This window comes from Stegodyphus dumicola, chromosome 3, assembly GCF_044657685.1.
Source record: "Stegodyphus dumicola isolate Sdum_Otavi_A_Nest chromosome 3, ASM4465768v1".
NCBI lineage: Eukaryota > Metazoa > Arthropoda > Arachnida > Araneae > Eresidae > Stegodyphus > Stegodyphus dumicola.
The window spans coordinates 94,616,667-94,636,367 of NC_140770.1; the positions used below are offsets into that span (position 1 = coordinate 94,616,667).

A 19,701-nucleotide genomic window follows, 5' to 3' on the forward strand; every position below is an offset into this window, starting at 1 on the left:
TAACAACAGCGAGAACGATACTGCTGTTATCCTTCTCTAATAAACGATTCATAGTCATACATTTTTCCGTCTGATGCGATATGGAACCCACACAAAAAAGTTCGGTTGAAGAATTAATTAATTCTCTCTCATTATATCAGCAACAATGGCGCACATTTTGTAATGATTTTCGTCTTTCTAATCAAATGGCTATAAGAGCTCAATTTCCATCCAATATTTCACCTACATTCAGTTTTAGTCGATTAAATGTGGCAAACAATTGATCAAAATTGATCAGAAATCAATAACATGAAAAAAACACACAATCAGGCAATAATTTTTATATAGATAGATTTTGTAAAATTTACAAATTTTTGATTAACAAACTCTACGATTTGAAAGCGACCAGTATCAACCAAGGAGGTTAGAATAGCTATTCTAACCTCCTTGATATCAACACTTTTCGAAATAAAGAATTTTTATTTCTAACACGCGAAACTGTTGCCACTCGAAAAAATGAGAGCGAAAATTAGTGTTTTCAGAGTTTTTTCTTTTTTAGAAGTCGTACGAAGATGGGAACATTCGAAATGGCTTCCCACGATTTTTTGGTATCGGGAATAATGTATTTAATGTTTGGCCATGCTATTTTTATTTCATTGTAAAACTTAGAAATTTTTTATTAACAAACTCTGCGATTTGAAAGCGAGCAGTGGCAACACTTCTCGAAATAAAGCAGATTTTTTATCTCCAGCATGCGAGAGACTGTTGCCGCTCGGGAAAATGAAGGAGAAAATTAGCGTTTTCAGAATTTATAATTAATATTTTTGATTTTAGACTTTTTTTTTTTTTTTTTTTTTTTTTTGAAAAAAGTGAACGTCGACCTTTTCCAGGATCCAGAAAAGAATTGTAGAAAGTTTGGTGACGATAGCTATAGTAGAGACTGAATAAATCGCCAACAAACACACAGACATTCTTTTTATATATGGATACAGATATAGATTATTTGTTTTGGGTTAACAATAATTTTATTGCAGATTTTTGTAAATTTTTTACGTATTTAGTACAATTTCTAATTTCGACATAATTGCTATAGTATATGTGTAATTAGCTTATGTTACTATAGCTTGTTAATTTGTGAGTAAGTTATCTATAAATTTTGTAATATAGCAAGCATAACCAGAGCTATGATTTATCAGTCTTTCAGGTTTAGCAATAATTTGCAATGAAACTGGCAACACATTTCATTTTTAGGGTTAATTAAAAGACGAATTTTTATCAAAATACAGTATTTTAAAGCGACATTTTTAATTTTAGTACTCATCATCTTATTTGCTCTGCCCATAGAAAAATTTTATAAGACTATGCAGCAGAAGCCTTAAATACATAAATAAGAGAATTTTAAAAAAATGTTTGCTAGGTGATTTGGTTTCAATCTTTTTTTTTTTTTTGTTTTTTTTTGTTTTTGTTTTGTTTTGTTTTGTTTTTTGTTCATGTCGTATCATGGGCGCAAAACTTTAATACCAAAATTTAACCACCAGTTACATAAAATAAGCCATATAATAATGCTGTTTGTAGAAGATTACAGAAGATTAAACCATAAAGCAATATTACATAACAATTGTATCAAATGGGATTCAGTAAAGCGAAAAAAATATAAAACAAAACTGAATATGTTTAACATCATCTTGGGTTTAAAGAAAAATATGGCTAAAAGATATAGATCTAAAAATAGATGAAATTACAAGTAATCCAGAAATCAATTCAGTTATTTAATCTGATATTTTTATTGTTTTAAGTTTATCGACTTATTTTTAAATGGTTATTGCCATGATCTGCTGTACACCACGCATGCGCACTTTAGCCGAACGGAGCGCGTTTTCGTCTCTCTTTCCATGACTCTGAGTCGAGATTATAGAATAAGATGAGAATTTCTCAATAAGATACATTCCGCTGTACGCCAGCAAAATGTTACGATAAAACTTTGTGTAAATTATATATCTGTTTATTTCGTTCGTATTATAATAAAGTGTTCGGCCTATATAGACTCTGTATGATTATGTAAATGCTCACATACCCTAGTTCTACATTAAGTATATCCAGAACCCACCTCACAACGGATATATCACAATTATTATTATTTTAATAAATCCACTTAGTCTTAATCTTATTTTTATTTTACGTTTATAAGAGTTTAGAAAGCTTTTTGAAATATTTGTTTTCACTTATTTTTTTTTGTTACACATTTACATGCGCCGCGTATATGGGTGCATAAAATGAGCATAAAATTTGTCATATTAAAGGAACTGCAGAAAATTTCATTAATTCATTCACTGTCGTAGGTTGTAGAATTAATTCATACAAATCGGAGAATGAAGACGTATGCTTGGAATGTCCAGTTAATTCATACACGAAATCGGAAGGCAAAACATCCATTGCTGACTGTCTCTGCTATTCTGGATTTACAGGAGACCCTGCTCATAATATCCCATGTGAAGGTATGATACAGTGCATTTGCAGTGCATCCAGAAATTTTGTATTAAATCATGAATTATAACATATCCGTATTTAATCATCGTTCATAGCATAACTATTTGCATAAAAACAACAAAGAGGTTTGCTTTAATGTTTAGAAAATAGTTTAATTCTTATCCTAATTTCTCAACTAAGGCGAATATCTAACTCCATTCCTCCTTGCCAAGCTTTTATAGTATACCTCAATAGAACCTTGTTATTTCCGCAAATTCATGCCAAGGGTATTTATCAAAATGACTTTTAAACAGCATCTTTTACTTAGACTGTCATATTTTACTTGGAAAGTGTTGTCCATCTTGTCTGAAATAATATTTTTGGGTTAAAAATATTCTGACTCATTTTGAGGGATTAACTTAAGACTTTACATTCTAATTTATTTATAGCATTTAACAGTTCTTGTAAAAAAATTTTTGCAATATTTTCACATAGAGAAAAATATTCAGTGATTATTGGCTGATGCTGAAATCTCTTGGACTGATATTTGGTTTCTAATGAATCCCCTGTTCTAGATACAAAGGTGTGTTTATGGGATAGCGCCAAGTCCAAATCACGAGAGATCTTTATCATTAATCTAGTTTTAAAAACTGTGTTTAAGATATAGAGTCCAAAAACTTCAGGGAAAATGCGCACCTTCTTCGTAGTTCTGACTCTATTTTAGTTATTCATTTTCCGAAAAGAATAAAAAATATTTTTAAAAAAAGTTTAAGAAGGTTTTTATTTAAAACTTATAAAATAATCAATAAGCAAAAGGAGAAAAATATTATCATAATGGGAGAAATAGATTAAAAAATATCCTTAAAGAATTCATTTACAGTTTTATATGTCTAACAAAAGAGCGAGGTGCCGTTGATAAATATGTAAAAATATTTGATTGTACTTTGATCATGCAATTAATAGATTTCATTATTTAAGCGCCAATCTGTTTATGGTTTGTGATATAAAACTGTTATCAATCAAATTATTCACCTTTTTTTAGTAATGACTAATACCTCTTTCTCTTTCAATAATTTTGTTATGGGAAACGATTTAAAATATGCAGTGATTTTGTAGAGACATTAGGATTTTTTTGTAAGCAGGCAAGACGGAAAATATACAACGCCTTCACTGTGAATCGAACCACGGATCTCTGAAATACGCTCCCAGCGTGCAGACCACCACACCACGAAGGCATGCCAAGAAGGCGAGATAAATAACTTATATACTCCCTCCTTTTAAAGGGCGACTGGCGTTTTTAGGGGACTCAATCGCCAAATCCTGCGTGAGAGAATCATCATCCACAACCCTTTTATTACCTGTAGAGATATTAGGTATTTTTTGGAAGCAGGCAAGATGAAGAATAAGCAACCGCCTTCGCCGGGAATCGAACCGCCCACCTCTGGAATACGCGCCCAGCGTACAGACCACCACACCACGAAAGCTTGCCAAGAAAGCGGGAGAAATACCTTACAATTTTACCGAAAAATCACAAATGTCGCAAAACCTCTAATGTCAACATAAATAACTATAAAACAAATGAAAAAGGAAATGTCTAAAAATTCTGTCTTTGTAGTTTAGTTTAGTCTGTTGTTTCAAAAGTAAACAGTACATTTTATACAAAAAAAAAAAAAAAAAAAAAAAAAAAAAAAAAGAAAGAAAGAAAGAAAGAACTAATTGTTTTTCATAACTTTCTAACAAAAAGCTTAATTTTGTTTATAATCCGTACACATGAAAATGACCTGTAATTTGTTTTCATTCATTATTTGATAGACCATATTTTTCCTTTTCAAAATAAGTTTGTTTTCTTCTCTGCCTTAGTTATAAGAGAAGATACTGACGATCTTATGAAATAGTAATAAGTGGAAACAGCGTTTAAATCTCGGAAACTGGCCTTTGAAAAGGCTGGAGATCTGTCTTTTTAATTAATTTTCAATAAGCTTTTGAGATAATAATAGTTATTTTAAAAAATACGTTTAATCAGATATGAATACATTGAGGCCCTTCAGAAGCGTTTGGATTCTAAGTCTGAAAAAAGTCGAAGAAAATTAATTAGTCTGTATTGATTAGCTGCAAAATTACTATATTTTCAATTCGGAGCAATTGTCAATAAATTTTCAAAATGTATTAGGTTCAAAAATTGCAGAAATTTTCACTAATCAGTGCCCTGTCAGCCTCAGCCTCGACAGCTAATGCAAATTTCAACAAGCTGAAGCATCTGAAACGAAAAGCTGTAATACGACCAAAACAAGATCAAGTACATAAACATACGTTAATGAAATTCCCGTTGTCAAAATTTATTGCGAGAATGGAAACAAGAGGTTAAAGGTATTCAATGGAAATTCATTTTGAAAGTATTTCTGTTGAAGAATTAATCCTGTATTTAGGAATATAGTGGCAGTCTTAGAATTTAATAGAAGTTTAAAGGATTTTTAGATATTCTTAAGATTGTAGATGTTCATTCTGATACTTACACATTAAAAGCAGTTTTTAGAGTTCTATGAAGAACGACTTCTCTAATCTGTATATCTTTCACTAATTAAGATAAAAATTCTCAGGAAAAAGAATAGATTGGTTAAAAGAAAGCTGAAAAAAATCGATTGTTCGTCAAACAAAATGCTCGTAAGCCGAAACAATTTTTCCCTTAGGAATTAATATAAAACGTATTAATTAGTTGGATGACTATTAATTTAAAATTTATATACTTTAAATTTATACTCAAGTGTATAGCCTAAAACCAAATGAATACATATGAAACAAAACTGACAAACACAGCATTAAATAGATTAAACAAGCGAAAACTTACAGTACCTGTAAGAAGAAGAATTAACAACAATATAAGTAGAAAATTATGAGAAAGATGTTGTTGTTTGAATCCCTTGCAAAATTCTCTCCCGTAAAAATGAAAATAGCAAATTATCTATAGAAAGCACTTTCTAGCTTTTCTTTGTCTGTAAGTGCCATTTTGAGTGTTTCGTTCTACTCAAAATTTGAACAGTGTGATTTGTTGTCGTTGCGTTTTAAAATGTTTCTAAAGTAAGGAATGACATTGTCTTTGAAAATACTTGTGCTATAGCTGTCTACTGCTTTATCAAGATGATACCACTTGCTTCTATAAAACTATCTGATAAGTTATTTTTCTGCTTTTAGTTCACTGATTATTTTTTGAGTAAATAAAATCTTATTTTAAAACTCTTTTAAATTACGTTTAATATTTTAAATTATATTAATTAATAGAAGTTTCAAATCAAATGTCAAATAAATTGATTGGAACAATCTACACCACTGCTCACCTGAGAATAAATTATTTTCCATTTGTAAAAGAACATGTATGCTCAAAACTTCTAGGTTTTTCTGTTGCCTAATTACCGATTTATTGTTGAAAGAATCGTATCTTGCTTGCTTTTAGATATCAACGAATGTGAATCAGAGAATTTTGGTTGTTCGCATACTTGTATGAATATGCCAGGAAGTGCGCAATGCCTCTGTCCTTTGGGATATGAACTTCAACAAGATAACAAGACATGTATTGGTAAATGAGAATTATCTTTATACTATATTAATATTGATTACTTTTAGTCCTTTCTCAGATTTTGTATTTTTATTTAATCAAATTATTCATTAAGAAATATTTTTAATCTACGCGGATTTATTTTCTGTTTATGCTCACTTATTCCCTGAATATATCGTTATATAAGACGTGATGCCATGTATCATTATTTTTTCATACTCAATAAATAACTCAGCTAACAATTTAATATAAAAATAGGAATGTTAATAAAATACGTTTTACGCCTTCTAATTTTCTTTTACTTAGATAATTAATATGAAATTATTAAAAGTTATTTAGACAATATAACTGTTCAAATCGAATTTTCATAGGAAAAATTTTTGTAAATCTTTCAGCTTATATGAATGTGTAATTATTGTTTTTCAAAATAAATGTAATGCTAAAAGCAGATACAAACATTTGTCGGGCAGATGATCAGATAATTTATCTTTAAAAAATTCAAAAATAAGTGTGATAAGCAGTGATCCCACAATTTTTCTTATCTGAATTATTAAGAAACATATTTTGTACTGTCTTGAGAAATAAAATTTAAATCTGAAGTTTTGTGAGGAGCTGCACGTCAAAATAAAATTTGTTAGTTAATTTTTACTTTATAAGAAATTCAGCAGTACTTTCTGACTATCCGCACTTTCGCCGAAAAGTCGCAAAATGTATTCATGAGACAAAGCTATATGTAGCCAAAATAGTGTGCAGCGATCCACTAAAATGTATTTAGGTGGCAGCTTAGGTATGCGCGTAATGCATATCTGTTTTGACCGTTACACAATGTACAGTTTATACGGATGACAAACTTCTGCAATTCTGGGGTGTTTTTTTAAGCGAAAACAGATCGCTGTGCACATGGGTGAGAAACATCGGAAAAAAAGAAGGATTGCTCGGAAAGGTAAGCGTTTTGTTAGCAGTCTTGCTTTTTTAGGTTTATGAGTGTCTGCTCTCATAGAAATTCTTCGTACGCCGATCATCAGAAAATTAGAAGGAAAACCACAAAAGTTACGCTATCTCGCTCTGTTTTTCCTATCCCCTAAAGTTCCAAATATAATTTGATGTAAAAGTTTAATAGACTTTGTAGGACCAGTTCCTAAAGAATTATAAATTCTAGGAATGGAATTTAGAGAAGTCATCTTGATTAACAATACAGTAGAATACTATTCTTAGAAGTAACACTATGAACATAATCGAAACAAACTTAATCGTTTTCTCTTGTAATTTCCATCGCGATTCTTTCTAGGCTCATCGCGGTCTGAGCGCCCATAATCTATGGGATCGGTACTTACTATCTTAATTACTGTGAATTTACTTCAGATATGGCTGTCTAGGGGCTAATAAACTAGTCCGATTTATAGATAATTTTAACATTTAATGAAAACATGAATAGTTACTTCGCAGTATGAAATGATTACATTCGTAGATATAAATAGATGAGATTATTTACAGATATAGAAAAACTAACGTCTTGTTCGCAGAACACAGTCTTACATCTTAATGGAGTCATCATCTTAATGGCGGGATCATCTGAATTCTATCAGCAGAAAAAAAAAAAAAAAAAGTTCTTTCACAGAGCTTGCAGAACCATCTTATTGTTGTGGACGATGCCGTCCTACAGTTATATATATTCTTAGGACATACTTAGTACTTTAAGGAACATATTATTGAGTACGGGTTCGTGATAGATGGAATGCACAACTCCGATAAAAAGTTAACAAAATTTATTCTTATCACAAGAAATAAAATAAAATGCTGAAATTTTTCCTCACAGATATTCGTACAGTATCACAATATCACATAGTAGTTATATTTTAAACTAATAAACCGTTAAATAGAACACAATTAAAACGCAGAGAAAGCTAATCCGATCTCACCGCGAATTCGCTACAGTCAGGTCAGCAACAGCAAATAAGTAAGTGGTGTATAGGTGTATTTAATTATGGCAAAGCACACTAGGGCCATCTGCCTAAGGGGAGGGATGCCTTCCTTGAGGACTTTCTAAGGGAAACCGGCTCGTATACACGTTACACATGGGGAAAACCACGAAAACACCCATGCAGCCAGCCCGTTCGCGGGATTCGAACCTCGGACCGAACTAGCAGTGTTCAGCGACTTTACCGCTCGGCCGCTGGTGGGTCACAAATAAGTAAGCAACTAAATTGAGATTATTTCTCCGACTTTTTTAAAGCTTTTTAATCATGCACGAGAACATTTTGCTAATTTTTATTTTCTCTAGGTTTCTGAAAAGCAAAAGAGTAGAATTACAGTTACAGCTAACACACAATTGCATTTATTCAATCTGAATATAAATTACGAGATATCTGTTTATTAAATATTATATGCTCGTGCTCCTGTATTTTTACTTTAACGGCGTAGCTTTCTTTTAAAACTCCTCACGCGCTGCATTGCACGGGGAAATTAAACAATTTCAATTACAATTCTACTAGAAATAGCAAAATAAATACAAAATCCGTTACGATATTTATTTGTGCATTATACAGCAGAATCTTTCTAAACCCGCAACAAAGGAACTTCACTGAAGCCAAATATTTATAAGATAAATTACAAAATTTATAAGATTTTTCCGGGATAATTGAAGATTTATTTCTCTAATTTAACATGTTGATGTTTTGTATACATGTTCATTGCAGCATGTGAAATCCATTCGTCATTATTTTTCGACCTATCGGCCACTATTAAATAAATAAATATCGAAAATCAGGTAGTTTAGTTAAAATTTTAAAATTTTTTATTAAAGTTTATTTAAAATTCGCTAAGTAATTTGCTCGATGTCAAAAAATTCGCTAAATAATATAATGAATCTTCATAACATCACGTGCCGATATGAATGAACACTGCTTAATCTTATAAAAATCTGCAATCATTCCTCAGCTTCTTACTACATAACTCTCGTATTCTGCGTGTCGTCATCCTCCCCTTCCTCAAAGTCAGCCTTTTTCTCTTTTCTTATTATACATGTTAAATTATTTTGCCATCACCTTAAGAGAGTGTGATGGGAACAGAATTATGTACATTCATACAAGCTTGCACCTTCTCTTCATTAAATTTAATCTCCTCTGAAAATGTAATTAAAATCAAAATGTCGGAATCTAGCGCAAATGTGTTTTACAGCCAAGAGAATCATCGTTACTCGACTCGTCATCAACGAACAATATCATAGACCACAATTTACACCAACGTAAAGTAACGTTCTTTACATCTTTCCAAGCAAGAGCTAAAATAAATATGACGTCTATCAGGTTGAATTGTTTCTGAAAGGCATGTACGTTGCCTTCAAAATTCACACATCGACGCATAAAAGGGAATCGGTAGTTCTATTTTTATATTCTCGGGTAAATAATTCATTTGTTGAATAAGGCGACAGAAACATAATACAAATGTTTTCCGCGTGTAAATCTTCAGATGTTAACCCGTTACATACTTTTTATCTTAGGCCTAAATTTCGGATTTCAATTTAAGACCTTCAAAGGTGCCGTTAATTTGATATTACCGGTTAACTGGTTGCCGGTTTAAGAGGTTTTACTATTCCATAATGTGAAAATTATTATTTATGTGTGTTATATTTCTAATGAGGATGACTGCTTTTCATTTAATGAAAAAACGTATTTCCTAGGCTAATTTTCACAGAAATTTCCTTCAGAAAACTATGTGCTTTTATTGGATATATTGTAAATAGTTATGTAATATAAATTTTGATTATCAAAGAAGAATTTTTTTATTCTAGATATAGATGAATGTAGCATTAAAAATGGTGGATGCGAAGGAACGTGCCATAATAGTCCCGGAAGTTTTAGCTGCAGTTGTGGAACCGGCTATACTTCATCACAAAAAGATCGTTTTTCATGTGATGGTAAATCATAATCCTAGTAATAATATTTATTCCTCGCATTATTAGTAAATATTTTAATTATTAATAAATAAAGGAACTATTTTAATAAGTTTTATGATGTTTTCTGTGTCATTGACCTGATTATGTCTCAGTTTGCAAAATTTATTAAAGTGCACCATACAGACATTTAATGATGTACAATGATTCTAAATATCAGAGATGGATCCATGCGAGTGAGTCACACGCAAATTCTTCATTCCCCTTACGTAGTCATGTAGTCCATTTTTCTTCCCATATTTTCCACATTTCCTTTATCTAATTTTTCTATTTGCATAATTTTTAATCAATTTTTTTAATTCAAATTTATACAAGGAGTAAATTTACACTTACATTCTATACAGAGAGAATAACAAAAATGTCAATGAATAGATTAATCAAAAATAAACAGGCATATATAAATAATGCTAAAGATTTATCTAAATGTTTAGAATAGTGTAAATAAGAGCAAAAGTGATATTCTTCAATGTAAAATCTAGAAATAATAAACAAATGAAGAATTTTTAAATCAATTTAGTATAAAAATCCAGTTACACATTCAGCATTTCGAAATTCTCGGAAAAGCCTTAAAATGCCAATTCAGTTAAATAATTAATTTTTCATTCTTTTTGTTTTCTAAAAGATGTGGACGAATGTGAAGTGGATAATGGCGGTTGTGAGCAAAAGTGCATAAATTATGCCGGAAGTTTCTATTGCTCGTGCGAAGACGGTTACCGCTTAGCTGCTGATCAAAAAACATGCATAGGTAAGACAACATTTATATTCTACTTTCGTATATTTCATTAAAAATACGAATTTCCTACGAATAGCTAGTTTACGAAGAGAGCATAGAATAGATTTTTATTTATTTATTTATGTTTTAAGAATTAATATACGAAAAAAAATCAGCAGGAAGAAATATTCTTGAAGAAGTTTCCTTGTATAGTGTTTCAAGGGCATAATTTCAAAAATATAAACACCGAAATATTGCGGAACTGTTGTCGACAAAAATCGAGACATCCACTTTTAGGTATGTAAAAAATACAAGTTGGTTTATAGTTATTATTTCAAAACCAACTTCTTGCCCAATATGGAGCATAAGCAACAATAAAGCAGTCATATGAGGTCTTTAGAAGCAGTTCTTTTTATATGACTTGCTGGTTTTATTCTGACAAAGCACTTCAGAGCTTTTCTTACAGAAGACGCCTTTAAATTTAGACCTTCGCTAAAGGAAAGCTTTTGAAGATTGCAGCCTACGCAGCTTATATTTAGTTTTAACGTCAATTTGAAATGTATTGTTCTTAATATTCTTCTGTTTTCCATCTCTAATTGGATTCAAATCTCAGCAAACTGCCTAGTTTCATAGACGTTTTCATGTTTTTCGCTATACAAATTCAGGTCATTTTCCTTTAGTACAGTAACAAAGTCTTCCACGAAAGCATTCATTCTCTTAACGCAGACAGCCTATTCCTACTTTGCCTTAATCAATCAACCAGTCATCTTCTATGGCTTTTCCCGTTCTTTAATACATTACTTTGTTTTGACTAATTGTAACAGTTTTTTCTTTAGATTTATAAAAGTATAATTTTTCTCAAACTGATGCAAACAAACCAGACATTGGAAATTCAGTAGCTTCTAATATCGGCTTGATTTGTTTTGCTAAATTAATAATTCTAATTGAAGAATATCATATAGTAGAAAAATGTTTTTAAATACCCTTGTTTTTATTAAAAATGCAGAAGGGTTCTGCAAACTCTACTCTCGATATTCCGTAAAATTCATCATTCTAAATTTAAATATAAATAGATAAGTAAATAAATACACCAAAGGCTTCCTGTTTTCCGTATTTTTATTTCCACTGTTTCGAAATGCTTTTTTTAGAACAATCAGTTTCTTTCTCCAACTAATTTTCCCATTTCTTGAAAGGACAGCGTTAATTGTTTCTTTATTATTATTTAATTTTTCTCTTATTCTTTTGTCCTAATTTCTCCCATCTAAATTCTTGAAGACGTTCAGAAAATGAATTCCAAAAGTATCTAGGGAAAAGAAAATGGAAAATTCTGAACTAATATATTTAACAAAGAGGATCTTAGACTGCGAAAAGCTACGAAGATATTGACGAGTGGATCAAGTAAAATGAAACTGATCACTTCCTAGTTAGTTGATAGCGAAATTATTGTTTTTGGAAAAGTAAACTGAACAGCTAGCACACGAGGAAGCGGAAAACGATGTAAAAATCAAGGAAAGAATGCACTTTGAATAAGTGAAGATTATTAAGAAAACCTGAACTATTCTTAGGAAAAAAAGGTCTTCCGTAATGAACATTTTATTGCTGTGCTGTTTATGAGAAGCAACGCGAAGAAGATATGAATGTAACAGACAAATAAGCATTACTATATTTTCTTAGAAAAGAGTAATTATTTTCTCCGTAGGAGTTTAATTTTGTATAACATATTTCTTTTATAGTACATAAAGTTGGGATTCAAACTTTTCGTGTTTTATTTTTAATAATGAGTACAAAATTTGCCTAATATAAGTAGAGGGACAGAAGGAACGTATAAAATGTTAGTTTTCGTAACTTTTACAAAATGTATTTCTTTAAATTTAAAAATACAAGAACATGAATCTTTGCGTCATTTATAACATCTTGTAATTGGAGGTATGTGTCTACGACCAACGTTTGCGAAATTAAAGGCCGGGTAAATGAGTAGTTTTGTGTATTTGGTGTACAGAAGTAACAAATGGCTCGCATTTGTTTTCAGACACTTGTGTTTTTTAGTTTTACTTGCAAATAACAGGTGCTAAACGCAAACGAAATTACTTTATTTTCCTTTCACATACGCTATTGATCATCGTTTTTAAAACCTGTGTGTTTGGAAAAGTTTTTCAAAACGTTATAGACTTTGATATCCTTTGGTAGCATAAACTAATGTCAAACCCTAACAGACTTGGAGCGAATAATCGCTTGGTCCTTTGAAGTAATAACAGTCTTGAAAAGGTTTAGAACAACCTTATTAAATAAGAGCTAAAATGTAAAATGCATTTCTCGTGCTTAAACATAATATGCGACGAAAAGAAAAATTAGTAATGAAGAGTAGTTTATAGTGCCAACAAAGTCCATAGTTCAAAGTCTATATTCAAAATCCACAGTTCAAAGTCTATAATCCATAATCTATAGATATAGTACAAAATCTATAGCTCAAAGTCGGTAAATAAAGTATTATGTTTATGTGATTCATTTATATACACTCATGTCCATAAATTAAGGATAATTCGGAGTCACGCGGAAATCGAACTCTAAAATAAATATATCACCTGTAAAATCGCTATACACATCTTCAAGACTCATATGCAAATTTCAAGAAGTAACCAGATGACACCGATGGTACGTCACAATGTCGAGAGTGTAAGAGAGTGATATATAAGGAATACTGGCAAAGAAGTAAAATTGTTCGCAGGCGCTTTATAAGCATTTCAGTGCAATAACCGAATAGTTATGACACAAAGGACGCATTTGGATGATTTTTTACGTTGTAGAATTATCGGCCGTTTGGAATGTGGGCGTACCCAACTGGATGTATCAGACGAACTTGGAATTTCCCAAAGTGTCATCTCCAGGCTTTGGCAACGATTCTAAGATGATGGTAATGTAAGTAGACGTTACAGCACAGGTCGCCCCAGAGTTACAACGCCGAATGAGGACAGGTATTTGGAAGTTACTGCCAAAAGCAACAGGCGGAGCACAGCCTCATACCTGTCTCGTCAGCTCTCTTCAGCCACTGGTACGACAATTTCAAGGCAGACTGTGTACAGACGCGTAGGGCAGATTGGTCTATATGCTCGTAGACCTGTCAGATGCGTTCCACTTACTGCAACTCACTGTCGCCTGCGGTTAGCCTGGAGTAGAGAGCATGCATTGTGGACAACGCAACAGTGGGTTTGTGTGATGTTTTCCGACGAGTCCAGGTCTGATTCTCGCCGGACTTTCATATGGAGAGCTCCAGGTACCCGTTACCACCAAGAAAACATTATTGAACGACACCGTTACGGTGGTGCAGGAGTGCTCGTTTGGGGTGGAATTATTCTGGGTTCCAGAACTGACCTGCATGTTCAAATTGGAACCATGACAATCCAAATCTATCGGGACGTCATTTTGGAACAACATGTACGTTTGTTTCGGGGTGCATGGGCGCACAATTTGTGTTTATGGATGACAACGCCCGTCTTCACCGTGCAAACATCGTAAGCCAATGCTGCCTTCAATCGGAGGATATCACCCGTATGGACTGGCCAGCATTCTCACCGGACTTGAATCCAGTAGAGCACTTGTGGGACATGCTTGGCCGACGAGTTGCAGCCTGTCAACCTCCTCCTACATGTCTATCGGAACTTCAGAGAGCATTGCTTTTTGAGTGGTGTAATATCCCTCAAGATCAGATAGATAATTTGATGCTCAGCATGCCTAGGCGTTATACGGACTGTATTGCATCGTCTGAGAGACATACAATGTATTAACAATCATACCAACCATGTAATATTGTTTTTTTGTAAATAGGTTTTTTTTTTTTTGTTTTTTTTTGTTTTTTTTTTTTTTTTTTTTTTTTGTAATTTGCTCCAGGGAGAAAAAATCGCTAATTTTTTTAATAATATCAAATATATAGCATCTTTTTTTGCTCTTTACCTTTTGTTTAATAAATAAGCTTTACAAATAAGTCAAATTTGTTTTGCTTCTAACTCTACCTTTGCCTGATTTTGCATTATCCTTAATTTATGGACATGAGTGTATATATAGTTCAAATTTGCAGATTTTGAAAATATACAGTTCAAATAGTTCATGTGTAAATATAGGTCATATTTCAAAATGTTCATGTATATAGTTCAAATAGTTCCATGAAATCACTTGGAATATTTGTAGAATTTTAAAATCAAGATAATGTAGTAGTGCTGTGTTATGCTTGAGCATCCAGCACTTGATTAAAGATCACACCACTCCTGTATTCAATATTACGATCATAAAGTTATCATAAGATATTATGTTTGACAGAGGTCTAAACCAAGGTCGAACAACTTTTGCATAATTTTGGAAACTGAATTTGCAAGGTGTTTTTGGCGGATCATGAATTTGCAGAAAGCTTGAGTATTGAAATTTGGAATTGGGATGTGGGAGTTTTCAGTTAGTGGACAAGCAGCAATGTAGTATTCTGGAGTACCTATTTAACCACAGCAGCAATGGTCAGTATGAGAAATGCCATGCTTTGCGAAGTAAACAGGAAATGGGCCATGTCCAGAAATGTAACGAACCAAATGTGGATTGACTATTAGGCGACTACTATTGACATAAGAGAGGTGATAGTATGTTCTTCGGCCAGTGCTATTATCATCCCATTTTTCTTGCCATATGCTGTGCACTTTTAATTGGAGTTGTCGTTTTAGATATGATATTGACCAAGGTATGTGGAGAATATCGGCATTAATATTTCGGGCAGCGTCCTTAGGAAGAGAATCAGCCGATTCATTGCCAGTGTTTCTAGAGTGTGCTTTTATCCATAAGAGTTGGGTACATAGTTGTTTATTATTTTGGAGAATTGTATGTATGCATTTAATGATGGGAGACTTATGGAGAGGTTCCAATATGCCATGGAGTGTCGATAAGCTATCTGTTTTTATAATGTTGAGTTTCAGGCTATTGGGCTCGATATGGAGAAGTGCATGTTTTATTGCGGAAGCTTCGCCACGAAAAACATTGCTGGGGTGTAGATGTCCTTTCCATTCATGGAAACGAAGATTATTGTGGAGAACAACGTATGCACAACCAACATTTTCATCGAGTTTGGAGCCATCTGTGTAAATAGTAATGTTATATATGCTTTCAGGTATTTCTGTAAGATTTATGGAGATGCCAATACTCTGGAGTGCGATATGTGTATCATATGGATTGATTTTTTTCTTCAAAGTTAGCTGGAGGAAAGCCATTATCATGAAATGTTGCTGGCATACGTAGGAGTGAAATAATTAGTGCTATTGCTTCTTGTTCCACTTTTATGTAGAGTGGTAGTAAGCCTGCAAGGACTTGGAGAGAGCTGTTGGAGGTAGTGCAATAGGCTTTGGTTATATTTAGAATGAATGGTCTTTGAATACTTTGGAGATGCTTGATTTTACATCTTTGCATAGGGTGAGTCCAAATAGCTGCAGCATATGTGACTATTTTTTCCTCGACTGTGGCATAAAGGATTTTTTGAAAGTATGGATTGATGCCCCAGTTTCGTCCTTGCATAGATTTTTAGACTTTTAGCTGTTATATATGCGCGTTTTTTAAGATCCAGAATGTGGTTAATCCAGTTTAAGTTATTGTCAAAAATTACTCCAAGGTATTTTAAGATTTTGACTATTTTAATACGATTTCCGTTAATGGTTAATGGTTCCGAGGTTGTCGTGTAAGGGATCCGCCTTTCTTAGGAATCAATAAGATTTGAGATTTGTGATGGGCTATTTCAAGTTTGAGCTTAGAACATCGTTGGTATAGAAGGTGACAAACTTCATTTGAGTTTCGTTGTAATTCTTCACGCGTATTTCCTGACACAATGAGAGCTACATCATCTGCATATACTAGAATTTTTGTATGACTGGGGCAGGAAGCTTTGAGTATATTGTTGAAAGTGATGTTCCATAATAAGGGTCCCACACAGGAACCCTGCGATCAGCTTTTTCCTTGTTTTTTGTAAATAGTTCCATTATTATGCAGAAGAAGAAGGTGACAATCTGAGAGGTAATTTTTGAATATATTGTATAAATTGATAAGACACTTTGCTTTCTTAAGACCTTGGATAATAGCCGGCCACCATAAGCTATCAAATGCACCCTTGAGGTTGTAAGGATCTTAAGTTTTACTAACGTTTATTTTATTTTAAATCTTTACTATCACTTCTTATTTTCTACTTCCGGCCAGAATTATAAGCGTGAAGGAGTTTATGCAAAGTTGTCTGGCGAACGCCAAGTATTTAAGTGTGGCCTTTTTGCCAAGCAGGAGAGAGGAAGCCGTGAGTTCGAAGCAGGCCGCTTACCTTAGAAGTTACGCAGTTGCTACTTTGCCTTCCAGGCCAGAGGTTTTAATCCTCTTGATAAATTAAACGTATTGTAGTGTTCACAGTCTCTGTGCTACATACGCTTCCTGTTATTATAAGGCCAATCTTATTCTAAAGTTAAATTAGAGTTTAGTTTTATTTTGATATCTTTTAAGTTAGACCCCGAGTGGAGGGTCATTGTATTCCGAAGTACGGAAGTCATTGTATATAAAGAAAAAAAATAAAGGGTTTTGTATACCCTTCGTCTGTATCCTGTCTACTTACTACAATTAGTGAACATAGCTTTAGTAAGCTCTCTGTTCTAGTCAGGTCATTGTATGTTTCCGAAGAAGGTAAGAAGAAACATTGAACCTGATAGTGGCGCCCGACGAAGAATAACCATGGCCGAGTTTCAAGAAGAACCTGTGCTGCCTGCAGAAACAGCTCAGAATCCAGAAATGCCAGCTGCCGCCCTGGAAGGATTTGGGTATATTGTCCAGACCATGCGCGCTTCGATGAAACCAGAAGCAACGTTTAATGGAAACTCACAGGTAACCAGTTTTTTGGAAAAATTGGATGACCACTTCATGCTCTACCCCGTGCACGAGTTTCAAAAAGTTACCTTAGCTACCAGCGCTTTGAGGGGCCAAGCGCTTAACTGGTTCAAATGTATCGGCAGAAGTCTCTTGGGTCAAGCAGGAAGTCCCACCTATACCTACGAAAATTTCAAGACTGCCCTACTAAAAGCCTTCCCTGTTGTAAGGGATCGTGCGAAATTAGAAACAGAACTTTTCAGTATATATCAACAAAGAATGGAAAACCTCTCCAGGTTTATTTTAAGAAAAATTCACGTTTTCAAGCTCTTGTATGGAAACCGTCCGGATCCTGAAATAATTCAAGTGATTTTGCCGAGGTTACTACCCCAAGTGCAAGACTTTATTGAATTGAGAAATCCGACTACACTGGAAAAATTATTTGAGCTAGCAATCCAGTTTGAACGTAGAAGAACGGCGGACGTCGAAAGAAGACGCCAATATCAACAGCGAAACCAATTTGGTACGCCAAGACTACAGCAAACTCAAGCACGTGGCTACGGAGAAAAAGCGAATCAGTGGGCAAGGAAACCCGAGCATTCAAAAACAGCCGGCGAACGTCGACAGTTCAATAGCAACCCAGAAAAAAAGTCTCAAGGCCAGTGGAGAAAGAAGGAAAGCACCGAAAGAAAAAATAATTTAAACTAAAACGGATTTCTGCTGACGAGAGGGTGCGGAAATCCGAAGGCCACGAAAACCCCTCTTCCTACAAGTTAAATACAGTAATGGTGAAAAATTTAACTCTTCCGAAGATTGAAGTCTTGGTAAATAATATCCCGGCCACCGCACTCCTGGATACCGGCGCGCAGTGTTCCTGTGTGGCAGAAGTCTTTTTTAGAAAGTATTTTCGCAAATACCGCATATATAATGCGGATAATACAACAGTATTAGCGGCGCAAGGAGAACAATGTAAGTGCGTAGGTAAAGTACCTTTGTACATCCGTATCAAGGACGAACAAGTAAAGGTGATGTTTTTTATAGTAAAGAATTTGCAAGCACACTTAATACTAGGAATAGACTTTCTTTCAGACGCACAAGCTACACTGGATTTTAATGAAGCGTCTCTTAAGCTGACGATGCAACCAGTGTGTGTAGAAAAGGTTGAACCGCCAAGGGTAAATCTCGACCACCTGCCTAATGACGAGCAAGATAGAATCCGACAAGTGGTAAGTGAATTTGCTTCCTTATTTAGTGATATTCCAGGATTTACCCAGGTTACTAACCATAGTATTGACACCGGAGATGCATTGCCGGTTCGTCAAAAACCATACCGGTATGATAAGAATAAGGAAAAAATTATAGAATGGCATATTACCGATATGCTACGTAAAAAGATCGTAACGCCTATCTCAAGTAGTTATGCTAGTCCGGTGGTTTTATGTAAGAAAAATAATGATTATCCTTTGGAGCATCCAAAAAGGTGGAGATTCGCTATTGATTACCGTAAATTAAATTCCATAACGAAATATCCGGTATATCCGTTACCGATTATAGAAGAAATTTTAAGGAACATAAAATCAACCAAATTTATGACAACTTTAGACTTAACGAATGGTTATTTTCAAATAGGGATCAGGCCTGAGGACGTGCCTAAGACTGCTTTTATAACCAAGTCTGGCACTTATGCATTTTTGCGAATGCCGTTTGGCCTTTCAGGCGCCCCAGCAACATTTCAGCGATGCATGGACATTGTGTTAAGACCTGTTCTCGGAAAGTCCACATTTATCTATTTAGACGATATCATTATTACTAGTGATAATCTAGACCAACATGTACAGGATTTAAGACAGGTGTTTTCTTTATTAAATGAGGCCGGTCTAAAAGTTAATGTCGAAAAATGCAAATTTGCAGCCCCTGAATTAAAATATTTAGGTTACAAAATATCGCAAAAAGGGATCGAGACAGATGAATCAAAAATAATCGCTGTACAAAAGTATCCGACTCCAAACACGGCAAAGAAGCTCTCTTCTTTTCTAGGACTTTGTTCATATTATAGGTCCTTTATAAAAGATTTTGCGGCTATCGCTGAGCCATTGTTAAAATTAAAAAGGAAAAAGGCAAGATTCTCGTGGACGGCCGAAGCCAATAGTGCTTTCGAAAAATTAAAACAAGCATTAACGC

At 33.6% G+C, this 19,701-nt stretch overlaps 1 protein-coding gene across 2 annotated transcripts in view; it reads left to right on the plus strand.

The window, feature by feature from the left end:
* LOC118193581 (uncharacterized) overlaps positions 1 to 19,701 on the plus strand; it is a 99,075-nt gene that overhangs the window by 49,723 nt on the left and 29,651 nt on the right. For both annotated transcript variants that reach the window (XM_085813091.1, XM_085813092.1), the window contains 4 exons: positions 2,319 to 2,474; positions 5,894 to 6,016; positions 9,786 to 9,911; positions 10,570 to 10,692. In XM_085813091.1, coding sequence (XP_085669217.1) covers positions 2,319 to 2,474; positions 5,894 to 6,016; positions 9,786 to 9,911; positions 10,570 to 10,692 — 528 coding nt within the window. The remainder of the gene's footprint in view (positions 1 to 2,318; positions 2,475 to 5,893; positions 6,017 to 9,785; positions 9,912 to 10,569; positions 10,693 to 19,701) is intronic.